The sequence below is a fragment of the Dunckerocampus dactyliophorus genome, chromosome 5 (assembly GCF_027744805.1).
Source record: "Dunckerocampus dactyliophorus isolate RoL2022-P2 chromosome 5, RoL_Ddac_1.1, whole genome shotgun sequence".
Classification (NCBI taxonomy): Eukaryota; Metazoa; Chordata; class Actinopteri; order Syngnathiformes; family Syngnathidae; genus Dunckerocampus; species Dunckerocampus dactyliophorus.
The window spans coordinates 25,974,782-25,998,976 of record NC_072823.1 but is presented as its reverse complement, the minus strand read 5'-3'; the positions used below and the strand labels follow the sequence as shown (position 1 = coordinate 25,998,976).

The 24,195-nt window shown below is 42.5% G+C and overlaps 1 protein-coding gene across 1 annotated transcript in view; it reads left to right on the top strand.

Moving 5' to 3' along the window:
* The first annotated feature begins 6,379 nt into the window (after positions 1-6,379).
* cspg4 (chondroitin sulfate proteoglycan 4) overlaps positions 6,380-24,195 on the top strand; it is a 73,112-nt gene continuing 55,296 nt past the window's right edge. Inside the window, exon 1 of the mRNA XM_054775158.1 lies at positions 6,380-6,541. Coding sequence (XP_054631133.1) covers positions 6,469-6,541 — 73 coding nt within the window. The 5' untranslated portion in view covers positions 6,380-6,468. The remainder of the gene's footprint in view (positions 6,542-24,195) is intronic.

Below are 24,195 nucleotides of genomic sequence, written 5' to 3'. Positions count from 1 at the left end.
CCCTTTGGAAGACTCTAGATGATCTTCACGTGCATTACAATCACTGAAGACTAAATTATCCGATCGATAATTTATCCGATCGATCGGCCACGGATCAATATCGACCCATTTCAGTGAAAAATCCCGTGGTCAGCATATATCGATAAATGCCTTCAACGCCGGCCACCTGTGGCTAGCACCATTGCAGCCCACAGCAATCCCTTTGTGCAGTGTAGTATCTTATCCTAGAACAAACACGTGATGGAGTATGGTGAGTTTTTGAGTCTCACGGTGTGATCATCAGTCAAACGGCAGCTAACGCAGCCAAAACGCTGGACAAAACTCACCCGTATGTGCACGGATGTGTCTTCCATCCGTATCACGGATGGAAGACACCAATGTACTCTCACATCCACAGTCTCCTGAAAGAAGGCGTCCCATCACGCTCCCTTCATGAGCGCCCTTTGGTGGCTGAATGAATCATTGCAGCGCCCCAGCAGACATTGCCAATTAACCGCTCTGCTGGGAAGTAATGCATTATGGGGAAAAAAGTTAAAATAGTTGTTGTTTTTTATTTTAAACTTGTATTGGCACTTGTATTGTGTATTTCTTAGCTACCTTTTGAGAGCTAAGTTGCTGTGTGATGATTTTAGCCTTCAATCTAAGAGGACAGGCTGTGAGTTAGGCTGTTATATTGAGTAATGACCTCCTGCGACTTCCAATGGGTTGACAAGCTCGTCATGAGTTTTCTCATAGCTCATGATTGGCTCCTGTCACACAAATGCGGCACAGTATTTAAATGATTAGCAGTAGCTCTGAAGTATAGGAAATGTCACGAGATTAGAACATGGTCATAAATTAGCCGCACTGCTTTATAAGACGCAGGGTTCAAAGTTTAGAGTAGCGGCTCATACACCGGAAATGATGGTACTTTTTCTGGCGTAGTGACACAGCACCTCACTCACAGCGCCTCTGGCCACTACCGAGAGGTAACAGCTACTGGACTGCTGCATGGCCTATGAGTTTGGAAAAGTTCATGCTAGATTATAAATCACGACTCACACATGTCTCGTAGAAGGTTGTGGCAATAAGCTGAAAAGTTGGTCAACTTTGAAATTCCACACGCTACCAACCAAACAGCCGGACAGGTTGAGGCAGTGGACACCTGCGCTCAACTTAGACCCAACGACATCGCTAGGAAGACGGATGCTCGCTTGCTCTTAGCATTTTTTACCTGAGGACTGTGCCGAATTTACTAGAATTGACCAGCTCAATGGGAAGTATTGTGCCGAAAGATACAGCCATCCCTACAGTCAGTATCCCAATGAGAGCGGACGTTGTACTGTTTTATTATGGTCTTATTTTGGCAATGTCATTGAAGCGTTTAGCACTAGTGCTACATGTTAACGCTATGTGAATGGCTTAGTGTTTCACTGTAGCTCAATCTGCCGAGCACCCAGCAACATTATTCTCTGCCTGGGGGGAGTAAAAGTAAAAAGTAGTCGGCGGCGGCCATGATTACTGGTAGCAAACGCTCTCTCTATGCTGTTGCTGTTGACGGCTGTAGCGTTCTTTGCTATGGGCGCTGTGAAATTAATGCACCCAGGAAAGAATTTCCGGTAATGCTTAAAATTACCAAAATACAGCAAAATAATGTAAGTATTACATGTAATCATGAATGTGCCTATGACTACATGGTCACAGCATGGATATAAAACGCTAAAACATTTTTGGAGAGTTTTTAGAGATGTTTTAATAGAGGGTTTTATAGGCGGAATAGGTGAACCCCATTACATTGCATTTTTAGCTGCCTCGTGCTGGCGTTTTTTTCAATATTTACAACACGTAGAAAAGAAAGACGTGTGTTCATGTCTCATATAAGGATCCATCCATTTTCTATACCGCTTCTCCTCTTTAGGGTTGCGGGGCATGCTGGAGCCTATCCCTATCCCAGCTGACTTTGGGCGACAGGCGAGGTACACCCTGGACTGGTCGCCAGCCAATGGCAGGGCACATTTAGACAAACAATCATTCATACCTATTGACAATTTAGAGTCAATTAACCTAACATGCATGTTTTTGGAATGTGGGAGGAAACCGGAGTACCCGGAGAAAACCCACGCAAATCGAACCCAGATTTTCCCGATCTCCAGACATTGGCCAACATGCTAACCACTAGACCACCGTGTGGCCCTACATGTAGCCAGATGCCCAACGTTTCCATCACTTGTTGAGCGTCCCTGACCGGGATTTGAACCCCGATCCCCTGCACCATGAACCTGCGGTGCTACTAGTTGAGTTAGCGAGCTGGCATGATGGGCCCAAATTTTTTTTAAAACTGCAGTTTTCCTTTAAGTTCATCGAAGAAACTAAATAGTTATTTGGTGTTTATGAAGCCATGACCATTAAGTTTATTTAAGACTAAACTGTCTTCAGAGTTTACGAATACACATACATAACTAAAGACTTTACAGTTCTTTAATGTTTTCAAAAACGTACTCGCTTATTACAAATTACTTGAACTGTGTTCAGGTTTGTCAATCACACCATTTATGGCACTTTTTTGTATTCAATATAAAATAGGTGAAAAAGTACCAGTAAATGGCTTTCCTCACCACATTGCTCCAGTTGCCCCCAATGCAAAATCTCCCCTGATTTTAATACTGCAACATACATGAAAGGTTGTTCCGTTGACAAGAACATTGAGTCAACAGTAATTTATTGTGATAGGGCCACTATAATGTTCTAATTGTATCCCCATGTCCCTTTTTCAGTGCGAACACATCATTTGCCAAGCAGTTGACTGTGAGATGTGGGGAAAAAACCCTCCTGACTCTGAGAGCGAAGTGGAGGTTTAATCTCGGCATCCAAGCAGAAAGCACTAATCCTCGTCAGGAGAGCGTGTGTGCTTGTTACGAGGAAAGTGGAGTGCATCAAGCTACAACGCTCACCACAATTTTAAGTCTCTGGAAGAACACCTTAGATTGTTTCAGCAGGAAAAGTTTGCTGGATCACTGAAGGCGAGATAGTGACGCCAGTAGATCGACCCCATGCTCAAATATAAGCCTAATTAGCTCAGGGACCAGGTTAGCCGAACAAAAACATAAAGAAGCCGACATTGATCAAGGGAGAGGCAACAAGAGAGCCTGGCAACCTGATTGCTCCTTAATTAAAAGTAAAAGGTTTATCCTTGCAGAAAAGCAGGCTGCGCTCCCCAAAGGCCACTTCAATTACGGGGGAAGACAAAAGGAAGGAATCTTGACTGAGAGAAGCAACATGGAGCGGCTGTGGGAATGCTTCTCCCCGATACTATTTGGGACTCCATTTTTTATGTTGCCATTGTCAAACATTGTCATGAGTTTACGATTTTATTTGTGCTCCCACGTGGCCCAATTCGGATATGGGTCATGGGAGCATAATAAGAAAAAAAAAACATGAAATTGGATAAGGCCACTTTCAAATGTGGATCAAAATCAGATACCAGAAAATGTGACTGGAGTGTAAATGGAGAGGTCGGACATACCTCGTCAATGTGAGCCTGATGTCATCACGATCACAACAATCGATGACGTATACAAAAGCATTTCTAACGAAACAACACAACCACTGATTAAAAAAAACGGTGGTCAAATCCAAACTACAGTGAAAGCATAGACCAGGGCTTTTCAACTAAATTACTTTCTGAATGCTAAGAACCGAGGGGGACAAATTTGTCTTTGTATATAACATCAGCAAAGAGGCGAGGACTTCATCAAAATGGTTAGTCATGAATAAGGCTATTAGAAGCAATAAAGTAATTCAGTAAAACAGAAGCATTATGTTATCACCAGTCATTTATTAGTGTTTACTTCCGTGATATCAATGTTGACACATGTAGTTTGCATGCATTTTTGACGCATATGTGTTGTTTCATGTGCTGACATAAGCACTCAATCAAAATTGGCCTCTGCTATGATGTCACGTTTTTTACATTGCTAAACAGCTACTCGGCCCACTCTAGAAACACGAGCCAACAACCAGACAGGAAGTGTTGGCAGACATTTATAGATGAATGATAAACTGAAGTGAAACAGAGCATTGCGAGGACTGGAAATGAAACCCATGAACCCGCCTCACTTGCTGCTTTGATGAAGGCGGTGGAGCTTTTAGACGGCCGTCGAAAACGCCCGATGCGCCACTGTCGGCCTGTCCTGCAGAAATGAGCAAGTTAAATCGGCCGCAAAAAAAACGTGGCAGCGTCTCATTAAGCGCCGCGTGCAGAATCCGATCTGATCGGGTCATTCGGATCATTTTCATTGCGTCATTGCCTTCCAGTAGGACAGAACTGATGCTCAAACTATCTATGTGATCATTAGACATTAGTTATGTACATCGGCTGCGATTGGCTGGCGACCAGTCCAGGGTGTACCCCGCCTCTTGCCCAAATTCAGCTGGTAGGCTCCAGCATACCCCCTGCGACACTAGTGAGGACAAGCAGCATAGAAAATGGATGGCTGGATAGCTACATCAGAGAAATAAAATATTACAATAAAAAATATTCCTAAGGAAGAGTCCAGTGAGTGATGGCTTCATACTGCCATCGACCTGACGAATCGGACTAATTTTTACCATGGAGCAGGTGCACATTTTAACGTTATTTTGTGGTGCTCTGTAGTTCAATTTGGCATAAGTGATGAAGCAACCTCACTCACTTCAAAGCCAAATAGCCCCTAAGGTCATACGATTAAGAAGTCCACCATAACATGTATTTAGCTTCTACAGTCATCTCAAGTAGTCACTTGCTAAAGCGGGATATTGTGTATTACAATGTTTTACACAGGAATACCTCTTCAAGTGTTACTTCAAATACAGTCGTCCCTCGCTACATCACGTGTCGAACATCAAACTCTCGTTTTTATTTATTTATTAATAGATGATCGCTGTTTCATGGTTGACTATGCTCTATTCTTAGTCCAAAAATATTGAAAGACAAGTTTGATGTAGTATTCTGTTACTAGGCGTGAATAATGTTACAATGATGAGACATTACCTTACATTACATTACCTTAACACTGTATGGAGTCAGCCATGGCATGTCTGACATGACATATTGAAAACAATTTCTCCTCCCACTCCGTGTGGAAGCGGTAAGATTTTGGCTTCTTACTTTGTCCTTCTTCCTCACTCTCTTTGAAACCCTTCCTTAAGTTTAGAATAAATAAATTGGAGGCTAGCTAGTTAGCTCATAGCAAGCTATGCTTAAAGCAGTGTCCGTCTCTTGTGTCCCTGCAGTGATCCCCTAGCCTGTTCATAAGAGTTGCACAAAGTGGTGTATCCATCCATCCATTTTCTTACTAGGGTCGCGGGGGTATGCTGGAGCCTATCCCAGCTGACTTTGGGCGAGAGGCGAGATACACCCTGGACTGGTCACCAGCCAATCGCGGGGCAGCCATTCACACTCACATTCATACCTATGGACAATTTAGAGTGGCCAATTAACCTAACCAATGTGAATAATAGGCTTGTAAAGGTGACTATGGTGGTGTTATTCCATGTCTACAGGGCTCTAATAACGGTATAAAAAACATATTTAGAAAGTCATAAACAGGTTTTCTGTTCTCTAACTATGAAAATATTGAATCCTACTTCATGGAAATTCACTTATTGCGACCGGGTCTGGAACCAATTAATGCGTTAAACGAGGGATGACTGTATTGCCTATCAATATAGAATACATTTTTCTTAGTACAGGTATTTTTTTCTTAAATTGATATAAAAAATATAAAAAAACATTTTAAAAATATATTAAGAAAATATGATTATAAATAAAATAATCATACTAATAATCACAAATATACATGCAATTATTAACTACTAAAACTAATAATACTAAAACAAAGAATACATTTTTCAATTCAATTCATGGAAATGTTGTCAATTGCTATCCTGAGATAAGGGGAGAATAACATATCTCTCTCTAAATACCTCCATCATGTGTCATTAAAGTGTTTTATTGTTTTGGTTTTGGCATTGCACAACAAGAATAATGTTACAATCTTACTTAACACATTGCCTGTGCACCTAATGATGGCCACCGTTTGACCCTGGAACAGATTACTTCTGTTTGTATGTTTTCCTATGGGAAAAAATGAAGTGTTTGACTTTAGAGGGTCTTTAGAGTATGTTTGATGGCTGCAAGTAAGAGTTTCATACTCTAATGTAAGCAAAGGGGCAAGAAAGCCAGACAGGATGTGATTCTTCAGTCTCGGAACATGTGTGTAAGAGTGTGTGAAAGGACTGGAAGGCGGGTGGTGGTGTAGGGGTGGGGTATTGGGGTTGAGAGAGGGCGTCTCTGTCCTGGTCCCTCCCCAGGCCCGGCCCGGCCCCTTTGCATAGAGGAGTATCCTGTGTGGAAGCTCCCCTAAAAGTGGAAAGTCATTCAGGCCCTGGTGAATGGAGTGTGTCTTGAAGCAGCGAGAGAGTGGAGGACTTAACTTGCAGCACTAAAACATGAGAGCCCTGCAGTTTGCCCTGGTGGGCGTCATCCTGACCCTGCTGAGCCTGGCCAGCCCCGGTCATGGAGGTGAGTCGTAATTATTACTCTGTGCACCCCCTCATGCATCTGGAATGAAAACTGGTGCTTGAATCAGGTGTAACATAAACTTGATCACACGAGCAACATCAGCTTCTCTTGTCCTTTGGTGGTCTTTTTGTGAGTCATTGCTCAGCACTTGGATGAAACTCATGCCATTGAGGCATGCTTCTCATCCATTTTTTCTGCTTCCACGTCTGCACCCTGACAGTGTTTGCATTTGCTGTTGTCAGAGGTCAGCAGCTAGACAGAGACAGGTAAGAAGACCAGGAGGTCCCTCTCTGCATGCAGCCATGAATCGCTCTTTCACTACGTAGCCATACAGAGGTGCTGCCTGGGAGGGGAGGAGGATGAAAGTAAGAGTGCAGTGTGAGTTTGTCAGGGAGGCGGGGGTTCATACAATGGCCCCATAGTGCACAGGCACAAGTCAGCCTCAGTACCTTTTTCAGTGTGACGTGAGGGAGCTGTTGCACTTCCTCCTCACGGCCAGTACAGTTTGTGTAGGATGCACAGTGTGGCGAAGCAGGAACGATCATTCCCTTGAGACTTTAAGACATAACATGTATTGTATTCTATTGATTTATTTGCAACTGCAATCATCTGTTCAACATTGTTCCCTATAGGAAGTTATGGAAAATGAAATGGTCCATACCAGGGTCAAACTGTGGCCTTTGCAATAACCGTACGAACATTATAAGCAACTTTTCTAAGTAGCAAGTGTAAAAATAAGTTAATCATTCTTAATAGTAACGTACAGTGTAGTCATGTGGAAAAAATAGCACTCCTTCATGACATTTGTGGCACCCCCTGTGGATTGTGCAGAAAATGGAATTCATGCTGGCATATATGCATTAAAAAACTCCTCAGAGTTTTATAATCAATAGACCAATAGTTGCTAAGTACCAACCATTAGTTTCTAAGTCCCGCCCGTGACCCTGCAAAGACTTTGTGCTTGATTGTGGCCATGTTTTTCGACCGAGCATGCTCAAATTTTACAAGCATTTGCTTGTCTGTCCCCTAAAGGAGTGTACCGAATTTTGTGGGGATACGGCAAACCATTTTAAACTTAGAGTGAGTTGTTTAGTAGAGCATGTAAAGCTGTGATGTCAACTTCAAATGTTCGCCCTTTTGTGTGCAGCGGTTCAGGAGTAGAAGAGTTAGATCACATAAAAAAATACTTACAGTTATGACTTCCCTACTTCCTTGCATTGGTGGCCAGACAAGCTAAGAAAAAGCAAAATGCATGAGCAGAGATCTCTTGCTGCTCGCTGAACTGAGGTCTCTTTAGCTGCGCATGATGTCATGGCATCACTGCAGTTGGAATTTCGACGTAACATGCGACTTTAAAGATCAATTAATCACAAAAATTACAAATGGATGCACTTGACAGGATTGTAGAGGAGCCACAAAGAAGGAAAAAATACATAAAAACACATTGATTTGATTACCTTTGCATTGTTGACGACACAAAGTCAGTGTACTCAATTATTGACAATGGTAGGATGTGTGACCCTTGATGGCCACCATAGTGTTAGTTTGGAGGAACGCCGCAGTGTTTGTCACAAAAGAGGAAAAAATAACAAGTCTGGACCTCAAGGATGTGTGTATTCCAGCATGAAAAGAATCTACCAGCAGCTCAGCCTGGAGATTCTACTTATGTCAAATTGGCAGGGTCGGCGCATCGTCTCGCGACAGCTGTCAGTCGCTCAATCTCGCGCCGCAAATTGCACTCCAATTACTTGCGGGCAAACCCTCTCCACGAGCGTCTCATTGGCGGCTAATGTGCCGAGACATCGCCTGATTTGCACAAAGTGTCGCTTTGTTTCGCCGTGAGTTTGACGCTCAGCCGGAAAAGCTGGAATCAATCCTTCTTTAGTGGCGTGAAAACAGTCACCTGCCCTTCCATTTGCAGGAGATTCTGTGGCATGTCCTCGTGCAACATGCAGTGTATAAAGTCGTTATTTCTGTTAGCAGCGTTTGGCAAAAAGTGGCTCACAGGGTGGCATTTTCCACCTAATCAAATTGATGGAAGACAGGAAAAAAACATCGGCTCATATAATTGTCTTCTGGCAGCCCCCATTCCTCCTGCCTTGACCCTGGAGAGCTCACGCTAATGTTGGCCAGATGTAGCGAGTCTCAGATTAGATTCAACCTTTCGCTGCTACCAGCTGTCAAGATGGCGGCGGGTGGCGGCGGTAGGGGGTTCTCCACCAAGGTTCCATCACCATCCCCATGTTTACATCTTGAAATGTCACAGGCCATGTACCACATGACGTCCACACGCTAAAGCAGTTCCCAAGCCATTTGTTATAAGAAGCCTTCGCTGGGTACACTTCATCCAATTGGAGCCTCTCGCTTCAATCACAAGCGGACTTTGAGCTAACAGGAGCCCAGAGAGTCGTCTCCTGTGAATGTAATAACATTTTCCGTTCATGCAACCCACAACTTTTTCCACAGTTTTCCATCCTCATGTTACCCACTCAGAGGTTCCCCAGGAGCAGTTCTGAAGGCGTGTGGCTCAGCAAAATGAAGACACAAAATAGGATCGTTCTCCAGCACATGTTGTTTTACCTCCTCCTCAGCCTTCCGGGTGCTGAATACCTTTCCGCTTTACCTGTCCAGCTAGAGTACCGACTGAACAGGAACAACAAGAAGCCTTCTTGCACATTTTATGGTGTCTGTATGTGAAATTGGACATGACCAATTTACCCTGCAGCACTGCAGCACTCTGGTTTCTGTCACAATTACGACTTTCTTTGAAACAACGGCAAACGAGGTTGACGAAAACTGGCGAGCAAGGCGTTCTCTTCCCGACTGTAAATAGATGGCGGTGTCTCCTGACATGGACGAGATGCTTGTCTCTTATGTCTGCTTGCAAACAGAAAGCCAAAAACCTGGTGTGAAGGTCTTCTGTATGTTTGTTTGCCTACATGAACTTCCTGCAGCTACTGATAAAGGCTGGATGGATGGATGCATTGATGAATAGATGAATGATTGCATAGATGCTGGATGAATATACCGCATAGATGGATGATGGAAGAAGAACAGATGGATGTTTAATAAATGAATGGGCGGATGAATAGATGAATGATGAATAGACAGTCGAATGGGTGCATGGTTGGATGGAGGCTGAATGGGTGACGACGAGATGGATGCTGGATGCATGGACAGAATGGATGGATGGCTGGATGAAAAACTAGATGGCTAGTGAAATGATTGATGGTGGGTGGATGATTGACAGACAGATGGATGAAGGTGGCAGGATGGTTAGATGAAAGAATGAATGATGGATGGAGGATGAATAGAGAGATGGTTAGATGGACAGATGAGTGGATGAATGGATAAATAGTGGGACGATGGATGAATGGATGAAAGGATTACGGAAACATGAATGATGATAGATGGATGAACAAATGGATGATTAGATCAGGTGGGTGGGTTGATAGATGGATGACCAGATGAATGCATGGATGGGTGGAGGATGGATGGATAGAAGAATTAATAGGGGGGCAGTGGATGAATAGATAAATGGATTATGGAAATATGAATGATGATACATGGATGAACAGATGGATGGTTTGATGTTAGATGGTGGGTGAATTGGCAGATGGATGGACAGATGAATGGATGAATGCATGGAGGGCTGGGTGGATGTATGTATGTACGGTTGGATGTATGTATGGACAGATGTATGTATGGATGGATAGATGGGTGAATAAATAGAGGGATGTTGGATGAACACATGAATGGATTACAGAAATATGAATAATGATAGATGGAAAGATAAATAAATGAATGCAAGAATGAAGGGATGGATGCTGAATAAATGTATGGTTAATGGATGGATAATGGTTGCATGAAAAGACTGATGGGCAGATGATTGGATGATGGATGAATGACTGGAGTAATGGATGGATGAATGGCAGAATAGATGGATGACGGTTAGTTGTGAGCTGTTTAGAGCAATCCAGTGATGAGTGGATGAAATAGATGGATGAATAAAACTCCTGCCTACAGCGGGTATGAAATGAATGAATGATGCTCATCTAAAATGGATTGTCTATGGAAGTTTACAGTTAAACTGCTCATCTGTAACCGCTGTAACAAGCATACAATCCCTGCCTCGTGGTTTGGGTCTATTATTATTTTCCAAGATGTCTCTGTTTGCAGTTGCACAGCCTAACTAGGGGATTTGGATCCAGCCAGTTTATTGTCACCATGGCAACAAGCAGAAAAAATAAATATGGAATCTGTCTGGGCTCTGTGAAGTGTCTCTATACAAGGTCTCGGTGTAGCGGTCTTGTGACTAATAAGTCCATTATTTGCATTGGGATATTGATGATGTTCTAATAGGCTGAGGTGGTGGGGGGGTGGCGCGCACTTGGTGACCCCCGGCTCACCACTTTGTTTAAACACAAGGTAGGAAGAAATCCAAACAGGGAGTGTTTATAAATTAGCAGGATTTCTACGAGCGTCTTCAATATATAACAGAAAAGTTGTAGCTGATTCCTTCAAGATATTTTTTAAAAATAGTCAAAGTTTCAAAAGTTTCTCCTCGAGATTCATTTGCAGGGTGTGATGATTTACTAATTATATTCAGAGCTTCTGGCATGAATATAACATCACGTCGTGGGGCTAAAGATAGCTGTCTGTACATGGCACCTGCCTTTTACAGTACAGTGCTTATTAGATCTTGTTGCCAAAGGTGCAATCTTATATCTGCTGACCCGAAGCAACACGACGGCCAGGGTAGTGATTACACTCCTCATCCTGTAATGGAAAAGCTGGTGGGTTTGATTGGTGTAACAGTTAATAACTGTTGCCAAAGTGTCCTTGAACGAGTCACAGAGCTGCTGTTGCTGGATTGTAAGTAAATATTATTGTTTCATTATACATTTACTTGCATGGAAACAGTCTGAGTTGTGTTTTTACACAGTTAGGGTCGGTGTTTCGATTGCTTATAGTTACAGAATAATCACACAAGATAAAAAGATGTTTCAGAAACATGTGAAACATACTATTGTTGTCAGCTACATTATAATCAAAACACAAACTATTTGGAGGTTGAAGGGAGAACATCCCAATTCTTTGCCAAATGCTTTCGCAGTTCAGGCATTTGAAGGCTGATGATGTCCGAACACTCTACGACCACTAAAAATATCTTCACGGTCACACTTATCACAAGAATTTTTTATGCGGCAAAGCAAATATTTAAATATGGTGGCAAAAAATGCAGACAAACAGCATCCAAGGCCAGATGTCTTCAACTTTGTAGAACCGTAAAAACCTTACTAATTTATTATGCTAACATGTAGCCGCCTAGCAACACGACGTACTGCAAGTAGGAAATCTTTGGTCGCTATACTGTCCCATTGAACCAGGTTTGACGCGACTTTGGGAGGTGACTCAGAAACAGGGAGAATTTACAAGTACTGGTATTTCCTCATGATCACTGGATGTCGTTTGTAAGATGGTCAATAAGAATGTCAAGTTAAAGTACACCTACACTGAGTACAATGGCAACAACTGAAAATTGAAATAACAGACATTCTTTAAATTTGCCGCATAATAGCCGTAACTGAATGACTTTCAACGCAACAGGGCGGGAGAAGGGAGTGTTGAGTGTTTATTTTTATGCATTTGTCCCGGCATTAAGAATTACCCTATTACGTCTCGGATACTAACACTCTGCGTTCTGTGTCCATTGTGTTTATACAGAATACTCGGAACGCAAATGTTTTATGATCTTACTTAACATGAGTGGTTGATCATTCATGTAACTGATATGTGAGGAGCTCAGGTGGAACGTGGTGAAAGTACATGCACACTAAGTACAATCATACTGTGATCTTCTGTGCTTCCCGACCACCTCAAAGTTTGGTGTTTGCAGTCTCTCAGCCAAATTCTTCAGCGGAACCCTGAGGCCAAACTGGAGAGGACTTCTGACTCTCTTGGGGGGTCTGAACAATGCAGTTTGACTAGGTGTTGTTTATTAGGCGATTCATAAAAAGGCCTGAAATGAACACATCTGTATTGTTTTACTTTCAGTGATGTATGTATTGATATAAACATGCAGAAACACAAGAGGAGGGTCTGCCTATTTGGTCCCGAGGTTTTTCTAGCCCTGTCTTGAGTGTTGAACCATCTGGCCCCCAAATATTGGTAATTAACCACGTAGCGTGTCATTATTCCTGATGGCAAGAAAATAAATAGTCTGGTATGAGCAGGTCGGAAGCAGGAAACGCCTAATGAAGCTGTCAAAGTTTGAGCTCACAATGCGAGAAAAACGCTGCCTTCCCCTTAGAAAGTGCATTGTTGTCTTCAAATGTGCAAATGATAGTTCGCTCGCTCTCACTCTCTTTGAGGCAGCCTGTCAGAGCAGGGTGATATTTTCAGGCCGTGATCTGCTTCGCAGGGTTAGGCGGCCCACACACAATCCTCATTTAGCCTTGGGTGCGTACACAAAGGAGTCGCTGTACGTAAACACAGACCTAGATCTCGTCCCCCTGTTTGGGAGGTCAACAGGCTTCACGTTGTGTTATTTTAACCCTGTCAATCAGATTAGTTGCTCAAAAGGGATTTCGGGATGGGCCACGCCCACATTTTAGTGCCACCAGTGGCAATTTGGGATGTTAAATTGTTGATAAAACTGCGATTGTGACTGCGTTGCTGTGCAGTTTGGGGAATTCCAAGGATGAAGTTTTGTCATGCCGCATTAGACCAAGAACAGGAGGGAAATACTCTCAGTTCTGCAGGGATTGGCCACTCTAAATTGTCCATAGATATGAATGTGAGTGTGAACGAATGTCTATATGTGCTCTGCAACTGGCTGCCGACCAGTCCAGGATTTACGCCGCCTCTCGCACAAGTCAGCTGGGATAGGCTCCAGCATGCTCTAATTAGGATAAGCATGATAGAAAATGGATGGATGGAAGCATAGAACCTGTTTATGACTTTCTAAATATGGTAGAGCCATGTAGACACCCCTACAGTATTGTCACCTTTATACTGTATATGTGTGTCTATATACAGTATATATACGGTATATATATGTATATACGTCTGTGATGTGTATATACATATACTGTATATATACAGTATATGTGTGTGTGTGTTTGTGTGTATATATATATATATATATATATATATATATATATATATAAAATTTACCACTTTCACACGGAGTAGGGGAATGGGAGGAGAACTTTTTGTCACTCCATCATGTCGGACATGCCATGGCTGACTTCATGACTTCATGCAGTTTTAAGGTAATGCAATGTAAGGTAATGTCACATCAATATTTTGTGTCATTACCAGCGCCTAGTGACCAGAATACTACATGTCACTTGTATTTCAATATGTTTTTACTAATAATAGACCATAATCTACCACGAAACAGTGATCATTTATTCATTCATTCATTTCTGAAAAACCACAGCGAGGGAGCGATAATCGAACCCCGATATTCCGATGGACGACTGTAGTGAGTAAAATTGTGCTAACAAACGCAACAGGAAGCGAAAATAGCCCTTGTTGAGAATTTTAATAAATGACAAGGACAATCTAACTTTCGTCTAACGTTGACATTTTTTATCAGCCTAGCTCAGCCTGACCTGTAGTTACATCACCATTATATGATTTCAGGTCAAAAGGGGAACTTCAAGGCTGCAAAGGAAGCCAAATGTAAAAGTAATATGAATAAGGAAATGTATATAATGTTATTTTACAGCAAGTTCAGTCAATTCTAAACCGGAGCCAAGCCGCTAGAGGACAAACTGGCTTAGATGCAGTGTGTCATTATTTACCTGCAGGGCCCAAAGCCGTGAACTGTCACTTTGAAAAATCAAAGTGCTTTGTGAAAGACGGGCTTACATCCATCGGCCTTCCACACAGAAGCAGCAGCAACTCAATTGGCGTGTTTATTTGTGATAAGAGCTTTTGGGGCGTCCAAAATGGAAACGCCAGAGAAAATTCTCATTATCACACAAGTGCCAAGTTTTCAATAAGAAGGAATTATGCATGACCAGATGTTCTGATATGGCCTCTGTGGCGCAGGACTTATTTATTTATTTACCAAATGAATAAAGAGGATTCAGTTCTGTTTTCTCCGCCTTTTTATCACTGGAAATAAATTAAAATGATAAAAACCAAAACGGGCAGCGGCGTCGGGATGATGTCCCCTGACGTCCGCGCTCATGACCTTAAGTCCTTATCGCCCACGTCGTCAGCTGCTAATTGAATGACTCGACATCATCACGGGGGCATCGTTTAACGTGTCCATTAGGAAGTGAGGACAAGCATGGCATTTTGGAGATGTGTCGCATGTATCTCACATGGCCCTGATGGACGGAATCGGGCTGAATGTGGCCCCGAGGGGAAGATATAAATGCTCGTTCAGGCGCCTGGAAAAGCTGTGTGAGTCACGGGAAGCAACGCGCTGCTGAGTCATGCGTTTGGAAACTGACTCCAACATCTGGAGACGTCTTGCTTCGCTGGACGCCAGTTAGAGGAATTGTCCGTCTGCTTGTCTATTGCCTAATATAGACAAAACAAAACAGCACTGTGATGAAAGAGGACTGAATGCAAACGCTGAATTATTTATGTTTATGGCAGCACTACAGTACACATAGAGACATTTGTACATGTCAAGTGAGGAACAATGTGATACCTCAGATATGCATATGAGTCACCGCTTTAAATATAGCCGTCAGGAATCCACTGGAAGTGCAGGGACTCCCTCCAGGCCCCAGGCTGCATGAGTCACAATCATAAGGCTGTGGCTTATGAAATTGCTTTAGCTTCACAGTAGACATACATTCCGTATTTGCGACCATAGGTGACGCTATCCCACAAAATTTAGTCTGGATGCTGGAATTTAGACAGTTTGAACGTGCACCCTGCTGCCATTTTGTGTGTTAGATTCAGCTCCACAACCCTCACCTTCTCTCCTCAATTGTCAAAGCTACTGCTTTCTTTGCCAAACACAACAATGGTGCGTTCAAGGACTGCCAAACAAAGTCCAAAACCTCAACACTTCTACCAAAAAAACATCATTACTGAAGTATAACATAAACACTCTAAACTGGTGCAGTGGTTAATATGTGCAATACATTTTAATTGTATTATCACTTATTTATAAATTATTACCGGCTTACAATGAATGAGATGTCTTTTCTACGGAAGAAACTATTTTCAGAGAAAAAAATACAATCTTTTGATCAAAAATTTTTAAAAAAGCGAGGATCCACTTTGTTACGTACAGCAACAAAATATTAAGAAGTGAGACGGGAGGACGCAAACATTAGCAACGCTAGCATAGCTGTGGGAGCTACAGTGCTAACATTACACTCAGCAACATGCTGGCTTAGGCTATTTCCTTGGAAAATTATCAAACTTACAGCTCTCACGTCAGATAGTTAGCAGACCTTTGTTTTAGAATATGTAGAGAAGCCTGCTTTCTTAAGGCCCTGTCACACCTTGACGATTTAGCCACCGCAGGCCCGACGTGATCATTTTGATGGCATACGTTGAACTGTCAACCTTTTTTAAATTTTGGGCGTATACATAGCGTATTCATAACAAGTTCGACGTATACATGACGTATTAGTAACTTATATAGAACGTTTCTAGAACTTATAGACAACGAATGCGTAGCGTGTTGCCGGCGTTCACAACTTATGCCCAACGCCAGTCTAACTTATGCAAACCGCACGGCAGCGTATGGCCGACCATCACATGCCGTAGCCTATAAAAAGGCTGCCACTTGACTTGATGACTCAAATCATAACCTCACTAGACATCGCAGTGTCAACATCACCATCATGCCGAAGAAAATTTCGAAGACCGCTGCCAAGAAGTATCAGGGCAGTGACGGAGGGATCCATCACCACCCACAGCCTCCCCCTCCCACTCTCACTCTGATGGAGATGACGCAGGTTCTAACGCCTCTCAGGAATCGTCAGTGGTATCGGAAGCTGCTTCCCCAGCGGCCTCCATCTCCTCTCAGCCAACCCCTGCCAAGAAGAGAGCCAAGAAGACACAGTTTTGTCTCAAGGTATGTTGACGTATTACGACTAGTGCGTAACTTACAAATAACGTGTGTGAACGGGCGTCAACGACCGCATAACTTATTGCCCGCGTATGCGGGACATATGAATCATATGACATACGTTGAAAAGTTTTGTGCATGCACAAATTTTTTTGGACGATTTGGACATACTACGACGTATGCCGGCGTGCTTCAGCGTGCTCTTAACTTATACAAAACTTACCCATAACTTATTCGACGTACGCCAGCGTATTGGCCAAATTTTTCATACGTTGGCGTACGCTGGCTAAATCATCAAGGTGTGACAGGGCCTTTACCAAGTGTTTGGGTCAGACGCTGCGTCATGTGCGTGAGGAAGGAGAGTTTTCCTTTCATGGTATCATGAAAAGCCGCAAAATCAAAAGCAACCATGGGGCAAACAAGTGAGGGAGACTCTAGATTGTTCTCACGTGATGGTGCCACCTCGTGCTTTGGCATACGCTTGACAGGCTGCAAATGGGTTTTCATGTGGCCAAAGATGCTTTTAAAACAGAGTCTGAATCTTCTTGTATAAAAGTGGACAGAGTGTCAGTTGATGTTCCATGGCATCTAATTGTGGAACAATAATAAGCTCGTATTCTTTACATCTTACAATACAGGTTTCAATTGCCTGTCAGTGAGAATCCTCATTTGTACCCTTGATCGTTGTGCCTGTCATACCTCATAAAAGGCACAAACAATTACTCTGTGAGTGCAATAATTATCCCTAATGGACTCTTCTTGCACTCCTGTGTCCTAGCAGTGCTGCTTTATTGTCAGTCCTCAGTGTTCCAAACCTTTTTGTGTTGCCAAAGTGTGTAAAACATTCAACATGATTGCACAAGGAGCTTGCTGTCTGCAAGGCGGGTGAGGTTGTTGCCTCAGCTCCCCTGTGCAGCTGTTGTGGGATGGTTTGCTACCACGAGCTGCTGTGCTGCTGCACCGCCACTCAAGCCAAAAATCACGTAATTTCCTTTCTCTATTTTAAGCCAACATAACCAGCCAGGATGACCTTTACTGTGGTAGCCCTAATGCTCCCGAAACCCCCCCCCACACACACACACAAAATCTCCACCCCTGGATCTCCTTTCCTTTGCACTCAATGGTGGTTCTGATGTCCACCTATTTTTACCCCGTGGTGACTTTCTTACGCCCAGTGCAAACCCCTAACTGTAATGAGGCCGTCTGGCATCTAATAATGGAGAACATTTAATATAGCCCGCTGCGGTGGCGGTGCTGATGAAGATTTGTTGAGATTTAAAAAAATTTCCCACTGGAAATAATGGAAATAGAAATAATCTGTTCCAGGGTCAAGCTGTGGCCATAGTAAAACTTTTATTTACTATGTAGGCAATGCTTTTAGCAGCATTTTAACTTTACTTACTGTCGTACAGTGTGAAAAGAACTTAACCGCAGTTGATAATAAAACATAAAAACAATGTTTAATGACTATCTTCCAGATCTCCTGACTGCGTGGCCAACATGCTTACCACTTAGCCACCGTGCAGCTCTTGTTCTTATCCCATTGGAGGAAATTTAGACATTTACATTTCTATAATCAATTATTTAAAAAAGATTTGTTAATTGATTAGTTGTTTTTTCATATTTATTTGCACATTTATAAGTATATGTTTGATGCATTTGATGTTTTTATATACTATCATTTTACCAATTTCCACAAATTAAATTTTTACAGTTGTTTCTATGAATGAAACAGTACATGCTTTTTAACAAAATAAACATAGCTAGTTATGCATTAAAATGGTGTCAGTCCTATTGGTCAGATCGCCTGCAGCTTGTATCCATTAGTAATAAAGAATCCAGACACGTGAAGGTCAGTCATGGCATCCCACAAGGTTCTGTGCGAGGACTTGTATTGTTCAGTGTTTATATGTCCCCCTTAGGCAATACCATTAGAAACACTCCATTAACCTCCACTGCTATGCAGATGACACACAACTGTACTTATCAAAGAACCCTAACCAAACTAGTCAGCTGTCCAAACGCCAGGCGTGTCTCAACGACATAAAGAGCTGGATGACCTCAAACCTTTTACTATTAAATTCAGATAAAACTGAAATCAAAGTCATTGGTTCCCAGCACCTCAGCGACACGATTACAAATGATATTACTGTCCTACGTGGTCTTGCACTCACCCCCCCACCATACAGTCAGAAACCTTGGTGTCATCTTTGTTCAGGACCTTTCCTTTAGTTCCCAAATAGGACAAGTGTCAAGAACAGCAGCTTTGTTTCCCTTTACGAAACAAAGAAAATCAGAAAATCCCTGCCAGTACCAGAGGCAGAAAAACTTGTTCTTGCTTTTGTGACCTCCAGGTTGGATTATTTTAACTCTCTTTTAATAGGTTGCCCTAAGAAATCTTTAAAGACCCTTCAGTTAGTCCAAAATACTGCCGCACGAATCTTAACCGGAACCATAAGTAGAGATCAAATCTCACCCGTATCAGCCTCACCGCACTGGTCACCTGTCAAATTTAGACTTGAGTTGAAAATTCTTCTTCTTGCATATAAAGCACGACACGGTCAGGTACCAGTATATCTTAAAGAGCTCCTAGAACCCTATCAACCCAGGAGAACACTGCGCTCCCAGAATTTACAATTACTTGCCACTCCTAGAATTTTTAGAAGTAGAATGGGAGGTAATGGGAGCATTTAGTTATCAGGCTCCTCTGTTGTGGAACCATCTCCCCCACTCAATCCGGAGGGCAGACACCCTCTCTCTATTTAAAAGTCAACTCAAAACCCACCTCTTCGCTAAAGCATGTAGTTAGAACTGACCCCTGATACTCTGATATGTATCAGAGACACTCGTCTACGTTCCTTGGACTAAGACTTCTGGCTTGATCTACCATGTATCCCTCTACTCTATTTTTATATCTTAACCCAACGGGTCGAGACAGACGGCCGCCCCACAGAGCTTGGGTTCTGTTCAGGGTTTCTTCCCCAGAGGGAGTTTTTCCTTGCCTCCGTTGCCAAGTGCTTGCTCATGTGGGGTTTCAGTTGGTTCTCTGTCTTCATTTGTGACTTTCATGTGTAAAGTGCCATGAGATAGCTGCTGTTGTTGTTTGGTGCCATATAAATAAATACATAAATTGACAATATTTTTTTAAATATACGGTTTTATATATTTTATAAATGTTTTATATTAATTTCAGATGCGCATTTTTACAATTTTAAATTTTTTACAGTTGTTTTTAAGAAAGAAACATCAAATGCTTTGGAACAAAATGAATAATATTTTTATTATACATATATAATATGATATATTATACATAATATAATATATATATAATATATATGGGGCCGCATGGTGGTCTAGTGGTTAGCATGTTGGCCAACACAGTCACAGTCTGGAGATCTCCCTTGGGCATTTCTGTGTGGAGTTTGCATGTTCTCCCCGTGCATGCGTGGGTTTTCTCCAGGTACTCCGGTTTCCTCCCACATTCCAAAAACATGCATGTGCATTGGCCACTCTAAATTGTCCATAGGTATGAATGTGAGTCTATATGTGTTTGTCTATTTGTGCCCTCCGATTGGCTGGCGACCAGTCCAGGGTGAACCCCGCCTGGATATACACATACATATATTTTTTTACCCATAGCTGAAGTTATGTTCAACCGTGCTCTGCTGGTTGCAGCCAAGTAGTGTAGTGTACTGCATTTTGCCTCAACTGCTTCAATTCATCTAATAAAAACAAAAACGTTTATGGGTAAGAAGACGTATTGGACTGTGTTTGACCTTAGATGTTCTTCTGTATGTTACAGTTGGATGTATGTAAAGCATCTATAAGAGCCTGCAATCGGAGTCCCATCAGCTACAGTCTACAGGGGGCCGTGTTCATTTATTGAGCAGAAGAAGCAGATGGGGGTCTCGCTCACATGTAGGTGAAGGGGAGGAGGCGCTCTTATCTTGATGTTTTATTCATAGATGTGCGACAAGGAGGGTATGTGTGTGTATGTGCGAGCACATCCGATTGATGGAAAGTGCGGTCCAAACTTGCTCTAAAGGGAGGACTATCCGGGATTAGATTCAATCTGGTGGAAAAAGGCGCCCCCGCAAACTTCTAACGTACAATCATTTCCTCTTCGCGAGCAGACGCCGTGTGACTTTGCCATCGGGTGGCAGCGTCAGATAACGGCAACAAACACAGGATTCCATTCCAGCCATCAGCATTGCAGATCTAGAAATCATATTGCGAGTTTATGGCGGCAGCGGCGGCGGTTTCAGTACGAACTCGCTGGGAGAAATTGCCGTGTCATTCAACGCGGGGCAACTCGAGAGCACAAATATTTTAGTGCCGGCGTTATAGAGTTTATTTTTCATTCCTCGCAGCTTGGCTCCGGTGGTTGGCATCCTTTGAAGAGATAAAGGTGACAGCGAGGGCCGTGGTTTACACAGCGAGGAAACAATGGCAGCCCGTAAAGTAGTGATTAGTCCATTGATGCAGTAGCTGCAGTTTTACTGGAACTGGACAATATGTGCTGATGTACTTTACACATCCGATTGGCATGTTACATCTACTAGCTTTGATTAATCACCTTTCCCAGGTTCCAATAAAACAGGGATCACGAACTGGCAGACCGCAGCCAGAGTCGGGATCCTCCATACGGCATCCAATACGGACCTGGACCTATAGTTCATACATTATTTAAGTATTTTAAGTTTTGAGGGGGCGCTATGTATCTTTTAGACTTTGCAGTATTGGTTGATCGGGAAATCCACTGACCAATTGCATGTGAGTTCAGTCATCCCACGTGTTGCTACTCAGCCAATCAAATCTGTGCATCGGCGCTAACCATTGCGACTCTAGATAAATCAAAGACAGATCAAATGGAGAAGAGAAGCATAGCGAGTCACACGGAAGAACGAGTGATACATACAGGGAAAGAAGATAGAAACGGGTGATAGATACGGATAAAGAGGACAGTGAGATGAGTGGATGAGAGCGATATGTCTCCCTGCCAAATGACAATATCAAACTACGAGACAAAGCACAGAGCTTCTGACCAAACATATCCACTCGAGTCTGAAATCAGGTCACAGAAAATAAGCAGTCTCAGACCTGGCCTGAGCTTGAGGAAACTTTCTGTATCTGGATCTATGTGAATTGTATCTGAATACCTCTACCTGCACTTTCCCAAACACTCTTTTCCACATGGATTCATGAAACCATCCACTGTGTCATGTTAACTATCCAGTTTCCCTCTCAACAAAGACTAATTGTAGTATGATTCCGATGACAGTCGAGTACATAAACGAGAACAGGACCGAGTGATGGTTCATTAATTAGGTGTCATTAAGGCCTTTTCAAGTGCTGGCAGCAAATGAACACGAACCATCACTCTCGCACCCAAGTGGCTTAGAATGTGGCTGGCGACCAAAGGATTCATTTCTCCCGAAAAATCGGGTCTTCATTTTTAATAAATGGTGTGTTGCCCCTCGTCTTCAGTGACTTTCTGCTGAGCGAGCACTCTGATCTCACTCGCTAAAAGTGCAGACTCCCCAATTTTGTTACTCATAGGCCTCTTTAGCCGACTGCTTCTTTACACCAGCGTGGTGACATCAAGCCCATATTCCAAACAAAAACATGATTCAGTGTAGAAATTGGATGCGGTAGATCTGCTGCCAGAGAATGTAAAGCCAGGACCGGACATCAGGTCGACATTCCTGAGCTTGCGGCCGGTGGGGGGGGGGGCTTCGGGAGCCAAGTGCTCTGAATTATCTTTTCAGACGCTTCCAGTGGAAAGCAAATATAAAACAGCTGCATGGAAGCATCAGCGGTTGCAGGATTGTGGCTTCACCAATGACTGATTTGTACATAAAGTCATTTTGCTTTAGGACCAAAAAAAATGATGCAAAAAGTGTAAAGTTACGAAAGAAAAGTCAAGGGGGCATGTTCAAGTCACTTTTAATTTCAAATCTTAATCATCCCAAAAAAACAATTTATGTGAGAATAAAGACCGTTTTTTTTAGCGTTTTAAAAACACATTTTCTCATTCAATATGACGCAAAAATGTCTCCAAACCTTTGGCACTGGTAGTGTCAGAGCACTTAAACACAACTAAAAGTAGAGAACTACTGTCCCTATATCAGTTGTAGCAAGACTAGACACTAGGGATGAGCGAGTACACCACTATCTGTATCTGTATCTGTATCTGTATCTGTATCTGTATCTGTATCTCTATCTGTATCTGTATCTGTATCTGTATCTCTATCTCTATCTGTATCTCTATCTGTATCTGTATCTGTATCTGTATCTGTATCTGTATCTGTATCTCTATCTGTATCTGTATCTGTATCTGTATCTGTACCTGTACCTGTATCTGTATCTGTATCTGTATCTGTATCTCTATCTGTATCTGTATCTGTATCTGTATCTGTTCATTCATCTAAATTATGTGAATCCGTATCTGTTCTTTGAGTGGGCGGGGCATAGGCATGATGTGGGCGTGGTTTAACCGGAATGGGTGGGGCTTAAATCTGTACGTTATTTTAAGTCTGTAATTGACATGGATTGAGCAGAAGTTGCTATATTTATTGTTTCTTATTCGCAAAACGAGTCGTTTACAGCTCTGTCTTGTCAAATGCACCGCATACAAAACAAAACAAGTTTACCAAGTAACTTTAAATATCATACAAACCGAAACAGAGCAATATAGAGAACGTGACCTGGAGTCGAGCCAAGCAAGCAGAGAGTCACTGTCTGTATTGTGTCTGTGTGTTAAAGAGTGAGAGGCATGGCTCCTCTCGCTGACTGTCGCGAGTCTGTCTAGGGAGGGGCGGTCGCTTTGTGTGACTGGCCAATCACAGAGCGTGAAGAGTTAATACATAAGTAGCTAGCAATGAGGATTTTCCTTCATCACGATTACGGATAATGACGAGCTGTACTCGTTTCATGCTAGTACTTGGCAAAAATGCATTATCCGTAACAGATACTCATCTAAAACAAGTATCCGGCTCATCCCGGTCAGACACCCCATATTAAGCAGTTTTAACATTTTTTACCTTACACTTTTTATGGAAGAATGTGGAAAAATGTTTGCCTTTACGGTTTTAAGACATTTCTAGCCAGAAACAATGACTTTCTCTGAGAATCACTGAGTTGACAATAAAAAGAACAACAGCAGCTAATTAAAGTCTATTGCTGTAACCAACGGGTAGGACCACAAGAGGAAATGGAGCGTTGTTGGTATTGTTTCTGTGGTACCAGCAACATAGGAACCTTCCAGTGACAACAAAAGCTCAATCTCAACACTGGACATAATGACATTTTTGTTCATTGACTTCATGTCACAGACAATCTACATTACCACAGGTATTTTTAACAACGTATATTTTTGTATGCGTTTTGGCCTTTTGTCCACAAACAATGTTGGCTAAAATGGCTTTGAGTTTGAGGTTATAGCGACACCTGTTTCTCTGGCACACATTGCACAGTCTGGCAAGTTTTTTTTTTCCCAAACACAATTGATGTGGATGGAGATTTTGTTTAACATAGTTACAGGAGCCATACAGTTGGTATGGTAGTGGCAAAAAAATCCACCCATTGTTCTACAGCT